Below are 24,463 nucleotides of genomic sequence, written 5' to 3'. Positions count from 1 at the left end.
TATTATCTTATCGAATTTTGTTATTTTTTACACTGGCCCGACTTGGGACTAGCAAATTTTATTAATTTATAGTGTTTATTAATATTTAAAGTAATAATTTATAGAGGTTTTACTGTATTTGTTTGTCCTATATAGATACACTTAAAAAAAATACACTATACATTATTGTTTTTTGTCTATTAAATTAATAGTGTATTGTTTTTTCTCAATCATAGGCTCATAGCTGGTCTTAAATGTAAACAACTAAATATAATACTGTTATAATGAAAAATAGTTATGCAATATTAAGTTTAGTATAGTTGTTTTTCAAAAATCATAAGCAAATGAACCATGTATTTGTTGTTTGAAAATTAGTAAAGAAATTAGGCAGATTTGTTCAAATAGTCTATTTTTTAACATAAATTTTTAATGTGTATCTTTTACAAAAATTATTTTGTGAAGTAGTTGAAACGATCCGCCCCTTTTTTTAATTATAATAATCTAGTGATCTCGTACTCACTAAACAATTAACCACATTTAAACCAAACAGTGGAATCTAACCAAACATTAAACCAATAAATTAAATAACCAAAATGAATAATTCAATAACATCTAATCATCAATACCAAATAACATAACCAAGTCATAGAAAAATGAATCAACAAGCTAAACAACCGTTCTTGACCAATAGACTCTATTCTAGCAACATAACAGCAGCATAGAACAAACAATCAAACCTCTATAACATCTTCATTTTCATTGTCTTGAGATTTAAATGTATTTTACCGAAACTATCCTTGGAGAAATTAGTTTTTATGTGTCACCAAAGAAGTATAATCTTTTTTTTATTTGCTTTGTTGATTTTTTATTGTATCTCTCTTTTTGTTTTTGTTGTTTGTCTATATATATACACTAATAAAATACACTATACATTATTGTTTTTTTGTCTATCATAATAATAGTGTATATGTTTCTTTCTCAATCATAGCTGGTCTTAATAAATGTAAACAACTAAATATAATAGTGTTATAATGAAAAATGCTCATGCAATATGAAGTTTAGTATATTTGTTTTTCAAAAAGTCATAAACAAATGAATCATGTGTTTGTTGTATGAAAATTTTGTTCAAAGAGTCTAATTTTGAACATTAACTTTAAATGTGTATCTTTTACAAGAATTATTTTGTAAAGTCCTGCTTTATGGTCAACTATATCATCAAATCCAGCATATTAAAAAAATTATGCTTTGATTTATAAAATTATTGACATTTTAAATTGAATTTGTAATAGTTGTAAGTTTCAGTCTTTAAAACATACTTAGTAAAACCATATTTACTCTTTTAATAAATATTGCTGGGTCGAAATTTATCTTATAAAAATTAGCAAAATTGCCCTACCAAAAAATAAATTAGCAAAATCATCACATAGCTTACATGTCCATATATTTATGTATTTCAGAAAAGATATCATGGATATTAAAGCCAAAAATGTATATGTTTTGCACATACTTCGCCTATATTTTATCGAAGAGATGCTAATATAAATTTAGCAACTTACTAAGAATAGTGTAATTTTTTACCGTTTGACAAAAAAAAAACCTTATCAAAACGTTGCAAAATGCAAAATAATAAAGAATTCACATGTTCATGATTCAGTTCTAAACTATCTTCGGTGTGAATCAAGACTTATGCGACTAGAAGACAAATATTAGTTGATCCTCAATTATTGTTTCAAATTATATAGTATTTTCCTTTTTCATCATTAAACTGAAAAGTATAAATCTATATAACAATGCTCCAAAAACTATGATTATTAAGAGTTTAAGTTTTGGATCTAGATAACAAAATCACAATCTTGATTTCGGAAACTTATATGATTCCATAGAGTGTATGTGTTGGTTATTAACTTATAAACTACAAATGCATAATGATACAACACAAAGTCTAAGAGATTTGTTACCTATATAAAATACAAAGTCATAACAAAAACAAATTCGAGAAGATAATATATTTGGAAAATAGGATTTCGCACATTTTGAAACAATTTAACGCACATACATAAGCTATTTTTTACCGTCCAAAACAAAAACAAAATCTTCAAATATAAACCCTAATAATACTATTTTACTCAAATATCTTACTGTCGATATCACAATGTGTATATTCCACTCTCAAGTCTCAAGTGCAGAAAAGCTAATCATCAAAAAGTTGGAATAATTAGAATTCAAAATAGAGAATATAAATAAAATCTTTGGTGTTCATCATTGTTGTATTTTATTGGACACTTGGTGTTGGAATTAAATAATTTGTATTCCTTAAATAATTCGTCTTCCCATTTTCAACGGTCCATACTCCATACGTGTTTAATATTTACTTCTTCTTGCTAGATTCCTTTTTTTATTTCCCATCAAAATAAAATTTCCACCTGAAAAGTTTAATTAACCCATCACTTAACTGTGCCTTAATCACAGTCAGTAATAAATTACTAGATTTAATTGAACTAAATGGCAAATAAGTCATTTACCCAAGTGATCAGTGATCATTGGTGGCTCCTTTAGACTCCAAACTAAACAAACCGTCAAGATGGTTTGGCGGCTGTCGACTAACAGCTGGACGGTTCTGATTCACCCAACTCAGCAAAAACTTGGGCCATATTCCGAACATGGTGTGGTGAGCAAAATAAATAATACCAAATTGACGTCTTTTGGTTTTGATGTTAAAGTTAAGAGAGCTTATTAAGAACAAAAGATCCAATTCTTGAAATACTTTATTCTTCTGAGATTTAGACTTTGTTTAGTCAACAATGGCATATTCGTCACACTCTAGAACTCCCACCAATGTATCAGTCGCCTCCATATTATATAACATGGAAAAATTTTACGCATATGCATGAAACGATGATATCATTATATTAAACCATTTTTGATACGTATCTTAAGAAAATTATTGCTATATATTTGGACTATTGGGTGTAGTGGAATTAGTATATGATTATGTTGTATCAAAATATCTTCTGCAGTTCATATTTAAATACTGAGCAGTGAGTAGGTCAGACCATGTTGCAAAAAAGAATAAACCAAAATTTTGTAGGAAACTAAATTATTCAAATACTATAGTTACACATTATAATATATGTATATTGTTGAAACTTTTTTTATAATGTCTCATATACTATGTTATTCACTATAATGTTAGGAGTTAGGAGTTGTCTTAAGTAGACTTAAAATTCATTTAGATAGCTTATTAGGACAAAATGGAAAAGTTTGAGATACGATACGACCATTAAACTTTCAAAGAGACGTGATAACATGATGTTGCCATGAAATTATATGTCGAGTTGCGTGAAACATAGGATAACTTGCAATTTAAATATAAATAAAGCTCTATATTTTTGTTCGTGTTATTTAAAATTTTGATTGTGTGTCGAGCCCTTGGGTGTGTATGTGACTATGTGGTGTGAGGTGTTCTATCTTCAATCAGATAGGTTGAGAAGTTGAAACGTAAGGCATGAATGAATTGGTACATTTGGACATATATAAAATGGTGATTAAGCAATGAATTTTTATTTATCATCATTTCACAAATCACAGGACAAGTTAGGCAAAACTTGTTCATTTTTACTATCATTTCACAGGACAAGTTAGGCAAAACTTTATCACCATTCTGACATTTTTTGTAATGGTTTTCGACTTTTCTTACATATGTTTTCTTTATATTGTCGTGATTACGCTCTTGCTTATAAATGATTACTTATGGTCTATATATGATAAAATGAACTTAATAGTACATGTAAGTCTAATTTTTTCAACAGTGGCTATAATATTTTATTTTTAATAATCCTTTTTCATGTTAAGAATGTAGTAAAAACAGAATACAAATATAAATAAGAAATTTCCTAGATCCATCATCGAGTGGAAGACGACATGATTTTGACCCTCAAATGAAAACGACACAATGATAAAATAAAAATATTCGAAAATAACAAGGAACCACCAATTATAGATTTTAGTGATATAGTATCTAATATTATATACCGTAAATTATATATTAGCTCTACCTATATGTTTGCCATGTGTTTGAAATAATATATTATATACACAAAAAAAATACTTGGTCAAAAAGCTGAGTCCAATATTTTTCAACAAATCTTTTTAATATTAAGGAAATGAAATAAAATAAGTTGTCTAATTCGAATTATTTTGTGAAGTGGCCGATTCTATATGAGAGTTCTAGATCTGTGGATCTGTAAATGTTGAAACAAGAAAAATAGATAGAATAAAGATTTGTATATTATTATTATTAGGAGGTGACGTGCAGTAAAAATACTAGATTATATATAGTTTTCGAATTTGTTTTCTTTCGTAAAAATTCCTATAATTAAGTGTTTTAGATTCGTATACATCAAGGTGGTCTTTTGGAGTAAGTTACGTATCATAGAGAGTGAGATCAAAACTTACTTACAGGGTTAAGTTAAGGCGATTGCATGATTAATCGACAAATTTTGCAAACTCTTTACAATAGCCAGTAGATAATAAACCAAAAAACAAACAAACAAACAAAAGAGAAATATATATCAGCAAAATATTCTTTATGCCAATAATGCTTAGGCAAGTGGCTATGCCATTTTGGCCGATGCTTAGATTTTTGGTAATTTCCATTTTTGGTAATATTGATGAGCATGGGAGCTCAAGATCCCCATATGGAAATTTTAGTTCCTAAAACCATGGAAAAAATGAGTGAAACCAAAATTTGTATGTTAAGTATTTCTCTGGTATATATATTCAACAATTTTCTGGTATTCACAGTTTCACATTAGCATAATTAAGATCTGAAACTATATTTTTTTTGTTAATTATTTATCTCTAGGAGCCACCAACTTTATTGTTTATTTATTTTCAAAAGAAAAAACATAAATTTGAAATCGATGTATCAAAGTTTGAAAGCTACGTTTGCCATAGAGATGTTGTCTTTCATGATGCTGTGGGTGGGGGGATGGATGCTCCACCACCAATAAGAGTAGTTCTCTTTACAATTATATTATTTAAATATCACTATATATGCAATTCTATTTATTTATTCGTTAGAACGAGTATCGTCAAAATAGAATGTTATAGACTATGAATCATATCGTTATCATGGCAGTTTGGTCTTTGGTTTTCTAGTTTCTAGGTGAAGCAACAATATAATAAGTGCAATATGATATATATACGAAGGGACCAAACGCAGTTTCTATAGAGTATTCTTAATAAGCTGATAAGCTGATTATTGCATTGAAACCATGTATGGGTCACCTCGATTGTATTCCCAAACGTAGATATATAGATATATTTCATAGTGTAATGTTATATTTTTTAAATGAAAGTTATAGAAATACACCCATTAAGAAACTTATCATTTGATATTTGACAAAACATAACATTTGTAGTTATTTAAATGGCTGAACGTTAATACTTCATCTATTTTACAAAACGTATATTTTAGGACTTCTGCACACACACTCATTTTTTTTATCGAGGTAAAACTCTCATTAAATAATAAACCTCATTTCATAATAATAAATTAGGTTTTCTGAATTCAGTTCTATATAAAAATGAGTCTATCAGTCCCTTTCTTTATTTTTCTGAACCTTTTCTTTTCACTTTATTTTACGCGAAACATACTCAAAACCAAAAACCATAATGATGTATATAGTCATATTAATATTTTTAAGATTTGTGGCATTTGTTTGAAATATTTAAAGATACAATATGAATTGCTTTTTCAAGCTTAAATTTCTGAACTACACAATTGCTAAACAACTCTTGCGATTGACACGCATGTCATCGATCGTATTAAAAATTGTAATTGATTGACATATCGTTTGTTGGACCAGCGACGAGTGATCTTATATGTTATTTTGATTGTGAAGAACGACATATATAAGAATCTTTTGTCATCAGACTAATCTCCTTTAGATAGTGTAGACGCTAAGTACTAATTTACCATTGGACTAGTGTTTAGCCAATGATAAAACATAAGAGTAGTAAAACAGGACACGTGTATATCATAGTCTCAGCAATTATACGACTAATTATGGAATGAGACTTGCTTCAAATTTCTCTGTTTGGTTATTATACACAACCGCACAAATCACAAATCTACAGAAGCAGCAAGGTCCACTTGGTGGTCGACAAGTGCGACTATTGGAGCCAAAAGGAGAGCATCAATGGACCACATATAATGGTGTCTTTACACCCACATATTATTTATTGACAGAGTATAAATGTATAATAGGAATAGTTAGATGTTATTATAATTTGAAGGGAACTAATGCAATTATTTATATCGACGCGTTACATCAGTAGAGGCTCCCACACTTGGACCAATGAAGAGGCCTATTTCGATTAAGCAAAGTTTGGGGACCCTCTTCCAAGTAGCACTACAATTAGAGAATTTGATTTGGTTTTACAATTAGAGAATTTGATTTGGTTTCTCTCCTAACCACCAAATGTTGTTTTCTTGAATAAAAATCAAATAAAATATCCCTCCTTCAACAAAACTTCCACTTACTACTCATACTATGATGGGTATATATAATACAACATGAAGAAAAAAATTCATTATATACTAAAAAAAGTTTCAATAATGCGGTCGAAGTTCAAGATATCACAATAGCATGAATGAATTTGATCAGTAAAGAGGGTACCTTATCAAACCAACGATCAAGTAAAGTTCCACCATCTCTAAACGCTTCTAAGTTCTAACTATACAATATACATTCATATTTTTGTACTACTAGCTCGTTTTATTTGTCACAAAGCAGACTTTAACCAAATAAATTCTTCTTATTGTTTTGATATTTACATTCATCTGTCTACAGAGTTATCACTACTTTGAGTATTTAAGTATAAACATAACGAAACAAAGATTGCAATAACTTGATTTGTTGCATAATAGACGTTGTTGGTCACAGTTTATGGGTTACAGTAGGTGGTTTTTGCCGTCCAAAATATAATGATGTTTTACGAAACCAAATACAACTAAAAATGCAGACATAAAACAAGTGAAAACGTCTCCTCGATTACAAGAAAAGACGCATAATGATTTAGAATGAAAATTATTAGGACAAAACACTGTATACGTGTGACTTAATTCTTGTTATTTTATCATATACTTATGAATATGATAAAACAATACACTATTCTAATGTCAAAACGTGATTATTTCGGTTATTTTATTTCAAGTTGAATAGAAGAAACACAAGATAAATATCTCAATTTGTTTTTAGTAAAAAAGATCATATCACACAAGTAAGAGAGGAATAATGAGAAGAATCCATCTGCTTAGTTCAACAACACTGTGCTTTTCTAATACATAGCAAATGAATAATGTCTTACAACTAGTACTAGATTACAACATAGTTAATTTAAAACAAAACCCACTAAATCTAGAGAGACTTTTACATACCCCAGATTCCTCTAGCCGACGCCACTCTGCTATTCGATCTAGCAGTGAGTTCATACAAAATCCTAGCAAATGAATCAGAATACTTACCTTCTTGAAAAAGCAGCTCAGCGAACGCATTCTCGTATGCGAGTAGCAATCCTCTGTTCTGAGGCTCAGAGACAAGGTTCTCGAGTATCATTGCAGCTTTTCTGCATACTTCTGGAACAGGATGCGGAGTCTTTATCACTTTCAGCAATCTATCAACCGCCCTGGAAACGATCATAATGATGTGTCATTGTTGGGATCTAAAACAGTTTGAATGTATTTGATAGAGAGAGGGAGATTATATACCATCTCTCACTAGCGAGCTTTAATCTGCAATCCATGTTAACCTCCACGAGATTGTAGAGTGCTCCAACAGCTGCGGCTTGTGCATCAACGGCTTGTATGCTCAAAAGGTCGACCAGTCGCTTGTGTATCTGCAAGGGATTGGTTCATTGTTGGGTTTATCCTCTACTTAAGATGAGCAAGTAAGCAGAAACCATAAGATGATTACAAGAAAGAAGGTATCAAACCTGTGGAATAAGGGGACTAATGAAAGGTTCGTTATCAGGATTGATTATCAAACGTCCCAGCAATTCAGCCGCAGCACAATTCCAAGCTTTGACAGAAGAATCAAGAATCCCGACCACAGCTTGAACAGCTTTCTTTTCACTATTTGCACAAGTAATGATTGACTCACATTAAGTTGGGAGTTTGAAACAAGTTATTATGCATTGTGTTAGACAAAAACAGGGATATACAAATTCTCACTTTATGTTGATGAATGACTGTTTAAGCGAGCTGAAGATTCGCAGATCCATCAGATGCGCTAGGTTTACAATTGTCTCGAGCGAGTTTGTGACCAGCTCTTCGTCCTCTGTAAACATAAGAGTCGCTAAGACAATACTTCCCAATCAAGTATCAAGAACATAAAAGGAAAGACTGAAGAGAGAGATTGCATTGATGCCATTTCAATCCAATCCAAGAAGAAACAGTCAAAATTCAACTGTGAGGAATTAACTAGTAAAAGAAACAAAATTCCTCCTTACCGGTCATGTGATCTTGTATGCACTGGAAAACAGTTTCTAAGCAATGGCGATGCTGAGCCATTAGAACTTCATTATCTGGCATGAAGGAGAAGTTGCGGATAACGTTTGAAGCAGCAATGGCACACATTTGTTTTTCTGATCTCCCTTCATCGTCTAGATTAAATAAACCATCCTCTTCCATCCACCACTGAGAGGACTGATGTTTTCCAGTGCTCTTTTTCCCTAATGCCTCAGCTGCTGAGGAACCAATGCCGGATCTGCTAGGCCAATTATTAACCGGGCGCTTAGGTTCCAAATAAAAGCAAAAATATTTTAAAATTACATTGAGAAAGCAGTATGGAAATTGGCTCACCCAGGGGGTTGAATAGAGGCTAGAGCATCATACTCATTGCCAAATCCAGTAACTGAAGTATTTGTACCTAAAGATCTGACCCTAGTTCCTCTTGTTAGGTCCTTTGGGAGAGCTATATCACGCCAGTCATCTATCTGCCAAATTTTTAGCATAAGTTGGTTCAAAGAAGAGAGAGAAAAAAACATAATCCTAACACTAAACATCAAAACCTTAAATACAGAAACAATTGAATCAACTCACAATTAAGAGAAGGGCATCAAGCAAGCCAGGTATCTTTGCTAGAGGCGTGACATCTCTACGAATGTCTTCCTTTTCTTTAAAGGAGAGCAATGTAAGCGTATTCAAAGCCCACGTCACCTCACTCTTCAAACCACTCTGTAGCGCAAGGACTATTCTTCTGTTGTTCTGTTCTACAAATTCCAATGATCCCAGCAAAACAACCAATAAGAAACAAACAAAAACAATAACTAGTAACGCAATATCCAAAATATGGAAAGTAATGAGCTTTAAGCTAGTAGTGCCAGTGTGACCACAGACTGAGAGTCTTGTGAACTCTTAACTCCTTTTCAGACCCAAATCACAATAGAGTCTATCTTCACATAATCACACATTCCAAAACTCAGATTCGACAATATAAAGAAGAGCTCATCAATCTCAACTCAATTTTCAAATCAATGTAAGCTACAGTAACAAAAACAAACCTATATACACAAGGACGGTAACTAAATCCACGAGAACAAAACAACGAAGATACACTGATTGCGAAGCTTACCCATGAAAGAATTATGAACAAGAAGAGAAGGACCGAGTAGAGCTGACGGAGACATCGCTTCGGCCGCCGCAGCTGCAGCAGCAGCAGCAGCAGAGTTAGCACTTGTACTACCGAACGGACGGCCTCTCTTCGCCGGTGGACCCGAAGATCCACCGGAATTACCGCCGGATTTCCCAAGCTCCCGTTTCTGCATCTCTCCCTCTCTCTAATTTCGGAATTTAGGGTTCGGAAATTTTGACCCGGAGTTTTTAGTCCGGTTTAAGAGTCCCAGACAATATAAATTATTAAAATAGAGTATTCAATCCCTCTCTCTCAGTCCGAAGGTTCCGGTATAATCGAAATTTAAAACGTGTTAGTCCGGTTAGGGTCAGACGATTAAATTTACAAAATTGTTAAAAGGGGTCCGGTTTAATTGAAATCAGAAACGCTCACGTCTTCACGTGGATGGTTTTATACAGACAAACTTGCAGAGGAATCGCCAAACCCTGCGCCGCCGTTGTTTCGCCGTCGAAGCAAGCTAACACCATCCTCTTGAAACGTCTGAGCTCCGCCAACAATTTAAGGTGATTTCTAGATTTCAATTTGCGTTCCCAATGTTTGATTCGAACTTTGAAATCTTTCTGGCCGTGTTTGGAATTTTTCAAATAGCATCTCTCTCGTTTTGATCCTCTCTTTGAGAAGTTCACAACTCTGTGTATTCGATTCGCAATCGGCTTTTCCGAATTTGGTCTCTCGATACAGGTATTGAATCGGCTTGTTGATATTATCTTGCAGGTAGCTGTGTGTTGTGTGTAAATCGAAGAGATGGATGAGTCTGATGGTAGAAAAGTTAGGAACATATGTATATTAGCACATGTAGACCACGGTAAGACGACCCTAGCTGACCACCTGATTGCTTCATCTGGTGGCGGTGTACTTCATCCGAGACTAGCCGGTAAGCTTAGGTTCATGGACTATCTTGATGAAGAACAGAGGCGTGCAATCACGATGAAGAGCTCTTCGATTTCTCTTCGTTATAAAGACTATTCGTTGAACCTGATTGATTCCCCTGGGCATATGGATTTTTGTAGTGAAGTCTCAACAGCTGCTAGGTTGAGTGACGGTGCTTTGGTTTTGGTTGATGCTGTTGAAGGTGTTCATATTCAGACTCATGCTGTGTTGCGTCAAGCTTGGATTGAGAAATTGACACCTTGTTTGGTGCTTAATAAGATTGATAGGTTGATTTGTGAGTTGAGGTTGAGTCCCATGGAAGCTTATACACGTTTGATTAGGATTGTTCATGAGGTTAATGGGATTGTGAGTGCTTATAAGTCAGAGAAGTATTTGTCTGATGTTGACTCTATACTTGCTAGTCCTTCTGGTGAGCTTTCTGCTGAGAGTCTTGAGTTGTTGGAGGATGATGAAGAAGTTACTTTTCAGCCTCAAAAGGGTAATGTGGTCTTTGTGTGTGCTTTGGACGGGTGGGGTTTTGGGATCGCTGAGTTTGCCAGTTTCTATGCCTCTAAGCTTGGAGCTAGTGCGACTGCGTTGCAGAAATCATTGTGGGGTCCTCGTTATTATGTACCTAAGACTAAGATGATTGTAGGGAAGAAGTCTTTAAGTGCAGGAAGCAAGGCAAAACCAATGTTTGTGCAGTTTGTGCTTGAGCCTTTGTGGCAGGTTTACGAGGCTGCACTAGATCCCGGTGGGGATAGAGCCGTTCTTGAGAAAGTTATTAAATCTTTCAATTTGTCTATTCCACCACGCGAACTTCAGAACAAGGATCCTAAAAACGTTCTTCAATCAGTTATGAGCCGTTGGCTTCCTTTGTCTGATGCAGTCTTGTCTATGGCTGTGAAACATTTGCCAGACCCCATCGCAGCACAGGGATATAGAATCCCGCGCTTGGTTCCAGAAAGGAAAATTATTGGTGGTGACGATGTTGATTCAAGTGTCCTTGCAGAAGCAGAGCTTGTTAGAAAATCAATTGAGGCTTGTGATTCTAGCCATGACAGCCCTTGTGTTGTGTTTGTGTCGAAAATGTTTGCTATCCCCATGAAAATGATTCCTCAAGATGGAAATCACAGGGAGAGGATGAACGGTTTAAATGATGAGGACAGTAAAAGCGAGTCGGATGAGTGCTTCCTTGCATTTGCTAGGATCTTTAGCGGGGTTCTTCGAGCCGGGCAAAGGGTCTTTGTAATTACCGCTCTATATGATCCCCTCAAAGGCGAATCGTCTCAAAAGTACATTCAGGAAGCAGAACTGCATTCCCTATATCTTATGATGGGGCAAGGGTTAACACCAGTAACCGAGGTGAAAGCCGGAAATGTAGTGGCAATAAGAGGTCTTGGACCATATATATCAAAAAGCGCAACACTTTCATCGACTAGAAACTGCTGGCCCTTAGCCAGCATGGAGTTTCAGGTTTCTCCTACTCTTAGAGTGGCGATTGAACCATCGGATCCTGCAGATATGACTGCTCTGATGAAAGGTCTAAGACTTCTGAACCGAGCAGATCCATTTGTGGAGATTACGGTGTCTGCTAGAGGAGAACACGTTCTTGCTGCTGCGGGAGAGGTTCATTTAGAAAGATGTGTCAAAGATTTGAAAGAGAGATTTGCCAAAGTGAATCTTGAAGTCTCCCCGCCTCTCGTTTCATACAGGGAGACCATTGAAGGTGATGGATCTAATCTTTTGGAAAGTTTGAGATCTCTAAGCTTGAATACTCCTGATTACATTGAGAAGAGAACTCCAAATGGCAGATGCATTATCAGAGTACACGTCATGAAACTACCACACGCTCTAACTAAGCTGCTGGATGAGAACACTGAATTGCTTGGTGACATAATTGGAGGTAAAGGCAGTCATAGCGTTAAGATACTAGAATCTCAAAATCCAAGTCTCGGAGAGAATGTGGATCCCATCGAAGAATTGAAGAAACAGTTAACTGAAGCTGGCGTTTCATCAAGTTCTGAAACCGAAAAGGATCGCGAAAAATGTAAAACCGAATGGTCGAAACTGCTCAAGAGGATTTGGGCGCTTGGTCCACGAGAGAAAGGTCCAAACATATTGTTCGCTCCAGATGGTAAAAGAATCGCCGAGGATGGATCAATGCTCGTAAGAGGCTCTCCTCATGTCTCTCAAAGACTTGGCTTCACTAGAGAATCTACTGAGATACCATCAGAGGCATCTGAAACAGCACTGTACAGCGAAGCTCTGACTCTCGAGAGCAGCATTGTCTCAGGTTTTCAGCTAGCAACAGCATCAGGACCTCTATGCGATGAACCAATGTGGGGATTAGCTTTCACTGTTGAGTCTCATCTCGCCTCCGCAGAAGATTTTGAAACAGATAAACCCGAACACTTTGGCATTTTCACAGGACAAGTCATGACAGCTGTCAAAGACGCCTGTAGAGCCGCCGTGCTTCAGAAAAATCCAAGGATTGTCGAAGCAATGTACTTCTGCGAACTGAACACTGCACCTGAGTATCTTGGTCCAATGTATGCGGTTCTAAGCAGAAGACGAGCTAAAGTGCTCAAGGAAGAAATGCAAGAAGGTTCGTCTCTGTTCACAGTCCATGCGTACGTGCCTGTTTCCGAAAGCTTTGGTTTTGCGGACGAGCTGAGGAAAGGAACGTCTGGTGGTGCGAGTGCTCTGATGGTTCTTAGCCATTGGGAAATGCTCGAGGAAGACCCATTCTTTGTTCCCAAAACCGAAGAAGAGATCGAGGAGTTTGGTGACGGAGCAAGCGTGCTCCCGAACACTGCGAGGAAGCTCATCAACGCCGTACGACGCAGAAAAGGATTACACGTTGAGGAGAAAGTGGTTCAACACGCCACTAAACAAAGAACCTTGGCTCGTAAAGTTTGAGTTTATTATATTTGTTGTTTCTTCCTTTTTGATTGGGCTTCGAGTTGGGCTTGTGCTCACTTTGGTACATGTTAGAGAAACTATAAAGTGAAGAAAGAGCATAGTTGTTTTGAAAAATTGATATGAACTACAATTAAAGTACACCTACAACTACTTCATTTTTCTTTTTCTAGCTTTTATTGTCCTATATTTCTCAACAACTTAAATGTGTGTATTAATATAGAGTTTGACATTTCAATTTATGTATATGGTTTCTAATGGATAGCCTCTGATGACAACCATTTATGTATATTCAATTTCGTAAATGAACAATAGTAGGGTGGAGTTTAAATTGCTTCGAATTGGACTTTGGTTCTATGCCTCTCTTTGTACAAGTTGGGGAAATTATATATAAACCTATTTTTATAGGTCAGCATAAAAAAAGGAACTTATTTTTCATTTTCTTCATAAATGAATATGATGAACCAAATTAAAAGTGCACTACAACAAACAACTACGAGATATTTTTATTGATACCTAGTAGTAGTAGAGAATCCTGACTTCATTTTTTCTTGTAGCTTTTATTATCCTATATTTTCTAAACAAACAATCAATGTGTGTATTAAATAGTATCATACGATATTTTTTATATTCAGTTTTCTGTAAATAGGTTTCTAATGAATGTTTGACAAAAAAAAAAAAAAAAGTTTGACAAAAAAAAAAGGTTTCTAATGAATAACCTCTGAGTAACCATTAAGGAGTGTCATCACTCTTCTCCCTCTAGCTGTCAGTGCTTTTGCTTCTAGAATCAGATAACACAGTTCAACAGATTAGAGAAGTTAATGAAGCTTCTCTTTGGAAACAAAACCTACCTTCAATTTTACTTTTTCGTTTTAATTGTTATATTGTTCATACTATAGTTATAGTTTGCAAGCTGTCTGATATTTTTTGGATCTGATTAATTAGTTAAGTTTTAGTTTAAAGATCTACACAATAAGAGAGAATCAATTACAAGTCTGAGAATTCAGATTTGATCATATGATAATATTTTTAATCGTATTTGTTGCCTCCTAAAGCAATGATACATTGTTTATATATGTTTTTAATAGCTTTGGTTTTTGGATTTATGTAAATCATTATGATCTTAACAGATAATAGTTCAGAAAGGTGTAATAAATATATATTCATAAGTTGTCCATAGTTATCCATAAACCCGACAAGGGGGTGAAGTTCTTTTACTTAGTTTGTACCCAACCCACTTTATATTGTTTTCAAAATAGTGATCATATATTGTTTTATTTTGTAAGGACTTCAATGACTATTATGATTGTTGATCTAGAATTCAAGCTATTGAGTTTTGAAGATACAAATACTAGTAGTTTGATGAATAGCTTGATTTCTTCACTTAAATATTGCCTAAGAGAAACTTGTTTATTGTGTGGGTTAGTATATATATGTTTAGAGTTATAAATTTTAACATACTTGTTGTGCCTGATATATAATTATTCGCATTTTGATGGATGTTGTGGTTTAAAATTTATTTTTTACACAAATATTTATAAATTTTGAGTTTTTAATTTTTTTTTGTCAACATGCATTAATTATAAATTATGCATACAAAACTTAACTATCTACAATTAAACAGAGATATTTATAATTTATATACAAATAATTATTATAATATATCAATCCAACTTAAATAAACAATATGCAAACAAGAAGCATCAATTTATTATTTAAAATCAATAGAATCCAAATTTTTAATTTCACAATCTAATATAAAATTATTTTCCCCTAATATAAAATAAAATTTCAGAGTGTTCAGTTCAGAAAACCCAGTCTTATATAAATAAAACCTAACTGGATAATATATCCAAAAATAAATTATATTATAATGGTCTAATTAGAGTCATTATTTTTACATCAAAAGAAAAAAGAATGCAAAGTTTTAACTTACTTCAAATGATCTAAGATCTAAACTTATTTAAAAGTTAAAGATATTTAATTGAAATTCAAATGCGAACAGAAAAATAAAAAACAAGTCGTATTAGATTGCGTTTCACTTTTAATACTGGTTACCTATAAACCAAAAATCTTAAGATCCAAAAAAACTCAAACCCAAATTAAATTGAAACAAACTCTGGATTATAACACCATTGGTAAAAAAAAATTAGTTCTATTGGTATCTTTAGAAATCAGTATTTATTATGGGACATCATCTTGTAATAATAGACATCAGGGAAAGATAGAACCAAGAAATGTTACAATGCAAGTGAGACCAAATCAGGATGATGAATGAAATTGAGTAGTTCTTTTATCTTAATAAAAAAAAAATGGATGAGAGTGAGGAGAGGAATCACATGTTGTCACCTAATATTCCAAGTCTTATGTCAAAGTGGATAAGTCTCTCTTCACATCTCCTCCGTGTCTCTTTGCTTTTCTCTTCTTTTTTTTCTTTCTTATAAATCTCATATTCGTTGACAACAAACAAAATAAATATCTACTATTCAGTTACACGTATAGGGAAAAATGTCATAAAAATCTCCAATTTTCAAATTTAAGACGTTTTAATCACCAGCTTTCAATATGCCATTTTAATCACAAACTTTTCGTTGACTTAGTCATAAAATAGCAAAGTTTTGTTGACCAAGTCGTTTTAGGCACATCGTTTATTCTCTGTTAAAGATCTCAAAAACAGAGTAAAATTATATGTCCATGTTATCTGCTACCGTTTTGCATAAACGACCATGTTTTTGACGCTAAAAACAACATCTTTTACTAAATTAAAGAAACTAAATCCCCAAATCAATTCCAATTTCACAAATCCATAACCCTAGAAAGAAACCCTAAATGCTCTCTACACATCGATGGCACACCACACTCACCGACACAACCAGATGTGTCAAAACTTGAACTTGAACTCATCGGAACAGAGAGATTGCATAAGAGATTTTGATATTATAGAGAGAATTTGGAGGTTTTTTCTAGGGTTAGGGATTTAATAAACGTCGTGCCTAAAACGGCGTAGTCAACAAAACTTTGCTATTTTATGATCAAGTCAACATAAAATTTGTGATTAAAATAGCATCCTGAAAATTGGTGATTAAAACATCCCAAATTTGAAAATTGGGAATTTTTATGACATTTTTCCCAATTTATATATCCAGTAAACCTAATATATTAAGGCATTATGATGGATCTTAACATATTCTCACAACAACTTAACTCTTCCTAGCCATCTATATCTACAAGTATCACGTTATATAAACATAAGAAGCTTGAAGAAAGAAAAAAGGTATAATTTGACAAAATGTGTTAAAAGAAGACATGTAAATTCCAAAAGTTAAAGAGAGAGATGGGAGAAGAAAAAAAACGGACAAGAGAGTATGTAGTAAGTTTTCAATTTTCAATATTGGAGAAAAGCACTTTAAAAATGTCTAAAGATCAATGTTGGCTTATAAAAAGATGCCTCTTTAGTCTTTATCCTGTTCTCCTCTCTCTCTCTCTATACATAGACAACCCCTTATAATATAAACAAATCATTGTAACGTTCATGTGGGGGTTTCAACAAAAATAATAATTTGCAACAATATAACAAGTTGGTTGTGCAAATAACCTTTAAAATTAATAAAAACCATTTTGTCTATCTCTTTCTTTAGTGCAGCAGAAACCTTGATTGTCTCATTAACCAAAGCTCATGTGAAAAAAAAGAATTAACAAAGTTAGATAATCTCTAAAAACTATATAAATGAGTGGGTGGAGAGTCGTTTTCTATAGACATTAAATCTAACCCCATGGTTTATTATTACTTTCTCTTTTTCCCATTGGTAACAAAGAGAAACGTACCAAAAAGATAATGAGATATTGATAATAAATAGTATAGGGATATTTAAATGTAAGATTTAATTTTTTCTACCCGTGCAAATAATGTCAAATCCAGAAAAAAAAATTAAAAAAGGTGGATGGTAATAAGAAAAGGGAAATAAGACCCCACAGCTTGTGAAATTGTTGTAACCGACCCTACCCTATTGTCAAATAATTCGAAATATACAAATACGTTTGATATGTGACATATAAAATAATAGCAACAATGATAATAAATACTATAGTTATGGATGAATTGACTTGTGCCCCCACATCAATGATTGTGATGCATTTCACATATAAAATTATATGTATGTGTTTTATAAAGGAAAAAACATATTTAACCTTACATTTATATTTGGAACACAGTTAGGTTAGGTCCATGTAAATAATACTTGGTTTAGGCTTTTGACAGAAATGGAGGAAAAGAAAGAAGACCTTCTTTAACTGTTTCCAAACATTCAATTTTTATTTTAAAAAAGTTCTGACAAGAAATGGCAATTAAGTGACCTGATGCAGAAAAAGTAGATTTAACAATAACACTAATATTATAGATTCTTTGCTATGTTCACTAATTTTCTATATATGTACAAATTTTAAGCGAAGATCATGTGTCCTTGGGATCCCATTAACAAGAAGAAAAAACTGAAACGTATGTAATAGGATATCAAATTTTCCAAACATCTGTTCATGACGACCGGCTAAAACCATTCTAGCTATCTATTGATTTGTTTTTAGATCCACAACAAATGTAGCGGGATCTTATATATATATATATATATATATATATATATATTGATTCCATCAAATTCGTGAAATGACCTAGGTTAATCTTTAGAAATTATGTAATATTTTTTGGAAGGAACAAAACAATGTTTACATTTGTATCTTTGTACTTGTAGTGACAATTCTAAATTGAAATATCAAAGAAAAATGGAAAATCATCACGTATTCGTATTCCACATCAAAACCTCATTTGACTAGGGAAGCGTATTTCCTTGATTTATGATGAAAAAGTACATCGGTATATACAAGTACATGAAGAGATAAGATTGAGATCTAAACGAACTATATATATTTGTGTCTATTTCTTTTATATGTTTTCAAGATGGTCCACGGTTTGCAAAACCAATCTTGATTAAAACTAAATTAAAATTACTATAAAGGTTTCGTGAGAACATCAACTAATAGATTCGTTGAAGACATTGAGAGACTCGAGGGATATTAGATTGAACTTAAATCACATATGATTTAGTAGTTAAGCATGATGTGTTTCATGGGCATGCAAAGATTAGTTGCGGCAATATATCGTAATATATATCGGTCTAAAGTCGTATTTGTGTACGTCATCTTAATATCATTTTCCTAAAACTTGAGAAATATCACATATTCCTCCACATAATTGTTATATATGATAGTGAATGATCTAGAAACTAGGAGTACTGACCACTGAGTCCATGATCCTATGTTACTTATAGGATCAAATCTATAAAAAAATATAGAAGCGATGATCCAATATAGTAAAACTTCTACGTATGATCAATCTTAGTTCTGTTGATCATTGCTTGTGTAGTTAACCAACCCCATGGGGCTTGAATTAACGTTAACCACATAATTTTATTGTTGTATCAACAAGTCTACTGTCTACGTATTAACCTTAGCCACACAAACAAATTAATAATGATCAAGTAAACCAAGTCGCCTTGGTCCAGTGATAAAAGGAGAAAAGTCCCGCCACCTGGGTTCGAATAGCATTGGCCACGGGGGTTCGAAATTTAACATGGTTTCTTCCAGCTCCAGAAAATTAATCTTTGGACTTAGAAAATCTTTAGTATCACTCCTGAATTATCAAAAAAAAAAAAATAATAATAATGATCAAGTAAACAGTGATTCATCAATATTGGCAAACAAAAATTGAAATTTATCAATTTAAATATCAAAAAAATTATCGCGTAAAAACGAAATAAAAATAATTAGAAGTTTCTCACTGTATTTTATGTTGAATAATAAATTCTTTTGTATCATAAATAAAATTTAAACTTTTTATAATTATGTATGATTTATTTCTTTAATACTAAAACGTTGATTGATTTATAATTTAATAATTCATTATTATATTGATTATTGGTTATAGATTGATATACTATAATAATCATACACAAACAATGTAACATCAATTCAACCAAAAAATAAATACTTTTTAAATATTGAAAGGTGCCCTTTTATCGATTGAATATTTTATAGCTTGATAAGAAGGAAAAAAACTGATTTATTGTGTTCAAGAAGAGTCACAATTGCGATTTCTCTATTCCTGCAATATACATACCTACACCGATGGGTACTGCATGAACAAATATCTAACACGTTTTACAAGCACGAACCACTGAAATTCTTTTTTTTTTTTTTATCCTTTGAATTGAATGAAATGCAAAATGACAAATACATAAATCAAAAAATCATTCATCCAAAATTTATTGATCTCTTAGAAACAAAACATCAATCCAGTTATAACATTGGAACCACATAAATACATAAAAACCTCTCTCATACGTTGTTGCGAGGTCCATCGTAATAGTTAAAACTTGAAAGTGAATTATAATTATTAATCTAAATTATAATCTACAATCTCCGTAATTTTGGACTTCGCATACTTTCAAGTTTTAACTATTAAATTATAAATTAATTTGTAATAAATTATAAATTAATTTGTAATAAATTAATTATAAATTAATTATAATTTAATAATTTTAACTATTAAACTTGAAAGTAAATTATAACCTCTCTCATACATATTACAAATTAATCTAAATTATAATTTACAATCTCCGTAATTTTAGTTGATTTTGTTTTGTAATTTCAGTCGATTTTGATTTATAGTCCCTATCCATGATCTAAGTTGATTACTCAACATTTATATTATTTTCCTTCATTACATAAAGATAAATGTTTAGTATTTTATATATAATTATTTTATAAGATTCTCCTATCATATTAGAGTTATAAAAATAACTAAAATTACTAGTATTTATTATTTAGTTTTAAAATTCTATTTTATGAAATGTAGATATAAAGAGTCAATTTTCATTATCCATATTATTCTTTTATAAATCCACGTAAGTTATTTTTTTCAGACTAAAAACAAGAACAAAAAAATCCACCTAAGCTATATGGTTTTATTAGTTAGTTGGACAGCCAATTTGTTAAAAAAAAAATGGACCAAGTTTTAACGTGTCAAGATTTTGGGAAATGTCTAAAGTTGTTCAAATAAAGAAATAAAATGAGATTACCGAAACAAAAAAATCATTAAACTAAAACAATTAAGGCAAAAAAAAACTTACTTATATATAAAAAAAAAAAGTTAATTCCAAAGCAAAAGAGAATAAGAGACGTTGTTCAAGAACAGCTCTGGCACTCCACACAAGTATCGAGAGCCCACGAGCTTCTCTCTTCTCTCAATGCTGTCGTCATTTTTAACCAAAACTTAATAAAAAAGGATGAGTAGTAAACAAAATTAGTAGTAACGCTTAACGTTTAATTAATCAAAGGTTTCATGAAAAGATGAGAAACTTAAAAAAAAAAAATTAAAAAGATCGTGTCATACTCTTATGTTCCCTTATCTGCTTACATATATTAAACGGTATCGTCTTAAGATTACACAAAAAATAAATTTTTTAAACATATTTATATTCCACTGCACGATTTCTCAGGTGTTTCTTTTGAGTTTCGGAAGTACTAAATTTTAGGGATAACATTTTTATTTATTCTGGGAAATAAGTAAATTATTTATTTGTTTTCACCGTGGACGGTACTAAGTACAAAGTGGTAAAAAAACCCCTTGTAAAGAAAAAACAAGAGAGGTCAAAACAACTACAGAAAAAGGTAAAAGAAAGAAAAAGCGAATATATAATATGGTAATGTTATATATTTTTTTAATATATATATTTTTTTTTTACCATCAAAATTAAGGAAAATTAGAAAAGAAAGAAAAAAAAAAACTTCCAAAATTTGTTTTTTTATTATTATTCAGGGCTTTTCCTTAAAGAGTGAAGCTAATCCGGTAACAGCCTTCACTTCTCTCTCCACCGCCACGTCATCATCGCCGCCGTCGTTTGGAGAGGAGGAAGAAGAAGAATTAATATTCTTCACTCTCGGAGTCGGAGATAAACATTTCTCCTCAAAAACCAGCTCATCAATCTCTACACTATCCGTCACCTCCTTCTCATCCACCGCCGCAACCCCCACCGTAACATCCGTCTCCGGCGGCTGCTCATCGGCGTTCCCTCCAGCTCGTCGGGTATAAGAAGAAAGCCATTTAGATCGCATGTACTCAGCTTTCCTCCAAGGAGGAAAATGCATCCCTCTCTTCTTCAAGCTCTGTTTCGCGGCTTCCGATATCAAAAACACGATCTGACTCAACCGATCAGATTTTCCGACGAAGATGAACGGTAGAGATTGGAGCAAAGACTTGTAACCACTCGTCTGTCTCGCAATATCGAACTCTGATCGGAAATCTACATCGATTATTAACCTTTCTTCTCCGATTATCACATCTATGTACTCATATTCACCTGTCAAAATTATATAATAAATTCAATTAGTCAGTCACACAAACTTGATGTTCATAAAAAGTTGGTTGTTAAAAGAAGATGAAGAAGAAGATCTTTATTTATACCAGCTGGGAAGGAAGGAGATTTATCCCATTTAGATTTGCAGATTGAAGAATCGTAGTTTAGAGATAAGAGTCCTTCGTTGACGATCTTCTTCATATCGTCTTTTCGTTTCACCGATTTGTTCTTATCTACAATCTTCGCTGCGTCGGCTAACAGATTCCTCTCCGCGACGGTTGTGCACGGGATCAAACTCTGAATTCATAATCCATAAATTCCTAATTCAGCTTTCGGTTAATCAAAAAAAAAAAAAAAAAATCGAAGAACAAGTGATAGATTTGTTTGTTTGTTTGTTTACCTTGAGATGATCAGAAGCGTCGCAACCGTCGATTGAACCACCGAACAGATCTAATTCATCATCGGAGGAGCTATCGTTGTTGCCGTTGAAGCAATTGCAGCGATTACGTCCACATTTAGCTTGTTTCTCGTTGTTGTTTTCTTCTATGAAGTTCTGAACCATCTTCGCTAAGCAAACAGAACTTGGCTCGAACTCCGCCGTCACTCCTCCTCCTCCTCCTCCGTTCTGTTGAACTTCAACACCGGTGATTACGAATGGTTTCTCGGTGACTAGAAATGGTTTCTCGGTGGTTGTTGTTGTTGCGGTGTTTCTCAATACGTTTGTGAAGGGCCGATCGAACAAACGTTTGAGACGAGATTTGAGCACCGGTTTGTTGTTGCCAGGTACTACTACGGCTGGAGGAGAAGAATCGATATCAATCGGTTGGATCTTCATCGTAAATGGCATAGCTCTCACAAAGACGAAGATCTATAACTTTCTTCTTTCACAAGAGTCCCCAACAAGTCAAATTCAAAATTCAAAAGAAGTTTTTCACAGATTTGAATTTCATATACACTATCTCAGATCTCTCTTCAACAGAAACTTAAAAACAAAACTTCCAAAATTGGATTCAAAAACCAGAGAATAAGAAGAAGAAGAAGAATCTAACAAAACCTCTCAGCTAAAAACCAGAAGGAAACTTCTGAAATCAGCGGATCATCTTCTTAACAAAAAAACGAAGCAAAGAATAATAATAACAAAAACGAAAAAAACAAAAAGTCTCTTAAAGAGAAGGATCAGTTCAGCTCCGAGGATTTTTCACGGAAGACATGACGGCGATGGTAAGAGACGACGGCGTTACTAGTTACAGATACAGATATCATAACCGGAATATTCATTTTCCCGGCGAGATTCATCGCCGGATGAATTTCAAAAGGTAAGCGACAAATCTTAGAGAGAGAAATTATTATATAAGAAGAAAACGTATTTTTGTGATGAATTTGTTAATTTTTTTTTTCTTATTTGTGTGTGTGTGTGTGTGTGGATGGTGTGGGTAAAGAGAGGTTGGCTTAATCTTATAAAGGAGTAGTAAGAGAGAGATCCCGAAGTTGAAGAGGCTCTCTCAAATGGTGACTAGGCACTGTAATGCCACGTCGGATAATATTTTATTTTTACCGTTTCACCTTTTACTTTTTTGTCGTTTTCATTTTAGCGTAGTGGTGAATCCTTTTTACAGGAGACGTGTCAGTAATTGTGGTAACTGTACAATTACTTTTTTGTCCTCCACTACCGTGGAATATCGGGCATATCCGAAAACGGGTTATTCCTTTTTTGTTTATTTTTATTTAAAGGTATAGTGGAAACTGACTTTAATCCAATATTGACTCAACACGTGTCTTAAGTAAATCTGTTACTCTGGGTTAAAAACAAAACTAGATTTTTTTTTTTTTTTAGTAATACAGTATTGGTATGATCAGCTTATTTGAGTAATAATAATATAATGTCAGTAAAATAAGGGGAAAATAATATACAGTATTAGGCTGACCACTAAAGGACAAAAGAGGAAAAAAAGGCTGACGACAATTTTTTTAAAATAAAAGAAAAAGTAAAAGTTAATAGTAATAATCTGAATGTTGAAATGATAACACTACTCCTATTAAAAGAGTATTTTAAAAAGATATACCCATGCTGTAATTATGAGACTTTAAGCTTTGCTTTATTAAAACCCACATTAAAATCACAAAACCATTAACTCAAAATTACTAAAAATCATGCAAAAAGACAGGGGCCCCAAATATTTGACCGTTTGGTCTATTCATATAAAGAAGAAAAGTAAAAGTAAACAAAAGGAAAAAAAAAATGAATGGAGTAAAAAAAAAAAGTGGAATCGAGAATTTAAAGAAATGTACGGGTTAAAAACAAAAAAACGAATACTACAGTAGTACTATAAAAAGAAGAAGATGACTCTTCCTTTGTACGCATGTATGCAATTATCCTAGCTGCTGGTAAATTAGAGGACAATGGAAACAAATATACATTATGAGTTTCCAATAGTGACTACTCAGGTTCGTATTTTTATACCTACCTATATCATCTACTGTTTGTATTGGATTTGGTTTGGTCACCCCCATGCTACATCAGTATGAGATATATATCGTTTTGATTTTTCTATTCTTAAATTTTGTTTCTTACTGTTATCTTGTATA

The 24,463-nt window shown here is 32.9% G+C and overlaps 3 protein-coding genes across 3 annotated transcripts; 1 reads left to right on the top strand and 2 right to left on the bottom strand.

The window, feature by feature from the left end:
- Positions 1–7,278: 7,278 nt before the first annotated feature.
- On the bottom strand, positions 7,279–9,917 carry LOC104766199 (armadillo repeat-containing protein LFR). The gene is made up of 8 exons (XM_010468294.2): positions 9,618–9,917; positions 9,086–9,255; positions 8,846–8,979; positions 8,494–8,750; positions 8,216–8,321; positions 7,978–8,116; positions 7,754–7,881; positions 7,279–7,671 (listed from the first exon to the last, which is right to left on the bottom strand). Exons 1-8 carry the CDS (start codon positions 9,808–9,810, stop codon positions 7,416–7,418), a joined length of 1,383 nt encoding a protein of 460 aa, XP_010466596.1. The 5' UTR covers positions 9,811–9,917; the 3' UTR covers positions 7,279–7,415.
- On the top strand, positions 9,803–13,586 carry LOC104746772 (uncharacterized). The gene is made up of 2 exons (XM_010468293.3): positions 9,803–10,180; positions 10,392–13,586. Exon 2 carries the CDS (start codon positions 10,422–10,424, stop codon positions 13,467–13,469), a length of 3,048 nt encoding a protein of 1,015 aa, XP_010466595.2. The 5' UTR covers positions 9,803–10,180; positions 10,392–10,421; the 3' UTR covers positions 13,470–13,586.
- Positions 13,587–21,063: 7,477 nt separating this feature from the next.
- Positions 21,064–23,347, bottom strand: LOC104746771 (uncharacterized). Its single transcript, XM_010468292.2, has 3 exons — positions 22,278–23,347; positions 21,985–22,174; positions 21,064–21,880 (listed from the first exon to the last, which is right to left on the bottom strand). The coding sequence occupies exons 1-3, from the start codon at positions 22,722–22,724 to the stop codon at positions 21,336–21,338; spliced, it is 1,182 nt and encodes a 393-aa protein (XP_010466594.2). The 5' UTR covers positions 22,725–23,347; the 3' UTR covers positions 21,064–21,335.
- Positions 23,348–24,463: the final 1,116 nt, after the last annotated feature.

Source organism: Camelina sativa, chromosome 15 (genome assembly GCF_030686135.1).
Source record: "Camelina sativa cultivar CO46 ecotype springtype chromosome 15, ASM3068613v1".
Taxonomy (NCBI): domain Eukaryota; kingdom Viridiplantae; phylum Streptophyta; class Magnoliopsida; order Brassicales; family Brassicaceae; genus Camelina; species Camelina sativa.
The sequence above is the reverse complement of the archived record's forward strand: the minus strand, read 5'-3'. Positions and strand labels throughout refer to the sequence as shown.

Coding starts and splice junctions, on each gene's coding strand:
- LOC104766199 (XM_010468294.2), bottom strand. CDS start 9,810: ATGCAGAAACGGGAGCTTGGGAAATCCGGCGGTAATTCCGGTGGATCT. Junction 9,256..9,617: donor TGTTCATAATTCTTTCATGG/GTAAGCTTCGCA, acceptor TGGAATTTGTAG/AACAGAACAACAGAAGAATA. Junction 7,672..7,753: donor AAGCTCGCTAGTGAGAGATG/GTATATAATCTC, acceptor GATCGTTTCCAG/GGCGGTTGATAGATTGCTGA.
- LOC104746772 (XM_010468293.3), top strand. CDS start 10,422: ATGGATGAGTCTGATGGTAGAAAAGTTAGGAACATATGTATATTAGCA.
- LOC104746771 (XM_010468292.2), bottom strand. CDS start 22,724: ATGCCATTTACGATGAAGATCCAACCGATTGATATCGATTCTTCTCCT. Junction 22,175..22,277: donor ACGCTTCTGATCATCTCAAG/GTAAACAAACAA, acceptor TTATGAATTCAG/AGTTTGATCCCGTGCACAAC. Junction 21,881..21,984: donor ATCTCCTTCCTTCCCAGCTG/GTATAAATAAAG, acceptor TAATTTTGACAG/GTGAATATGAGTACATAGAT.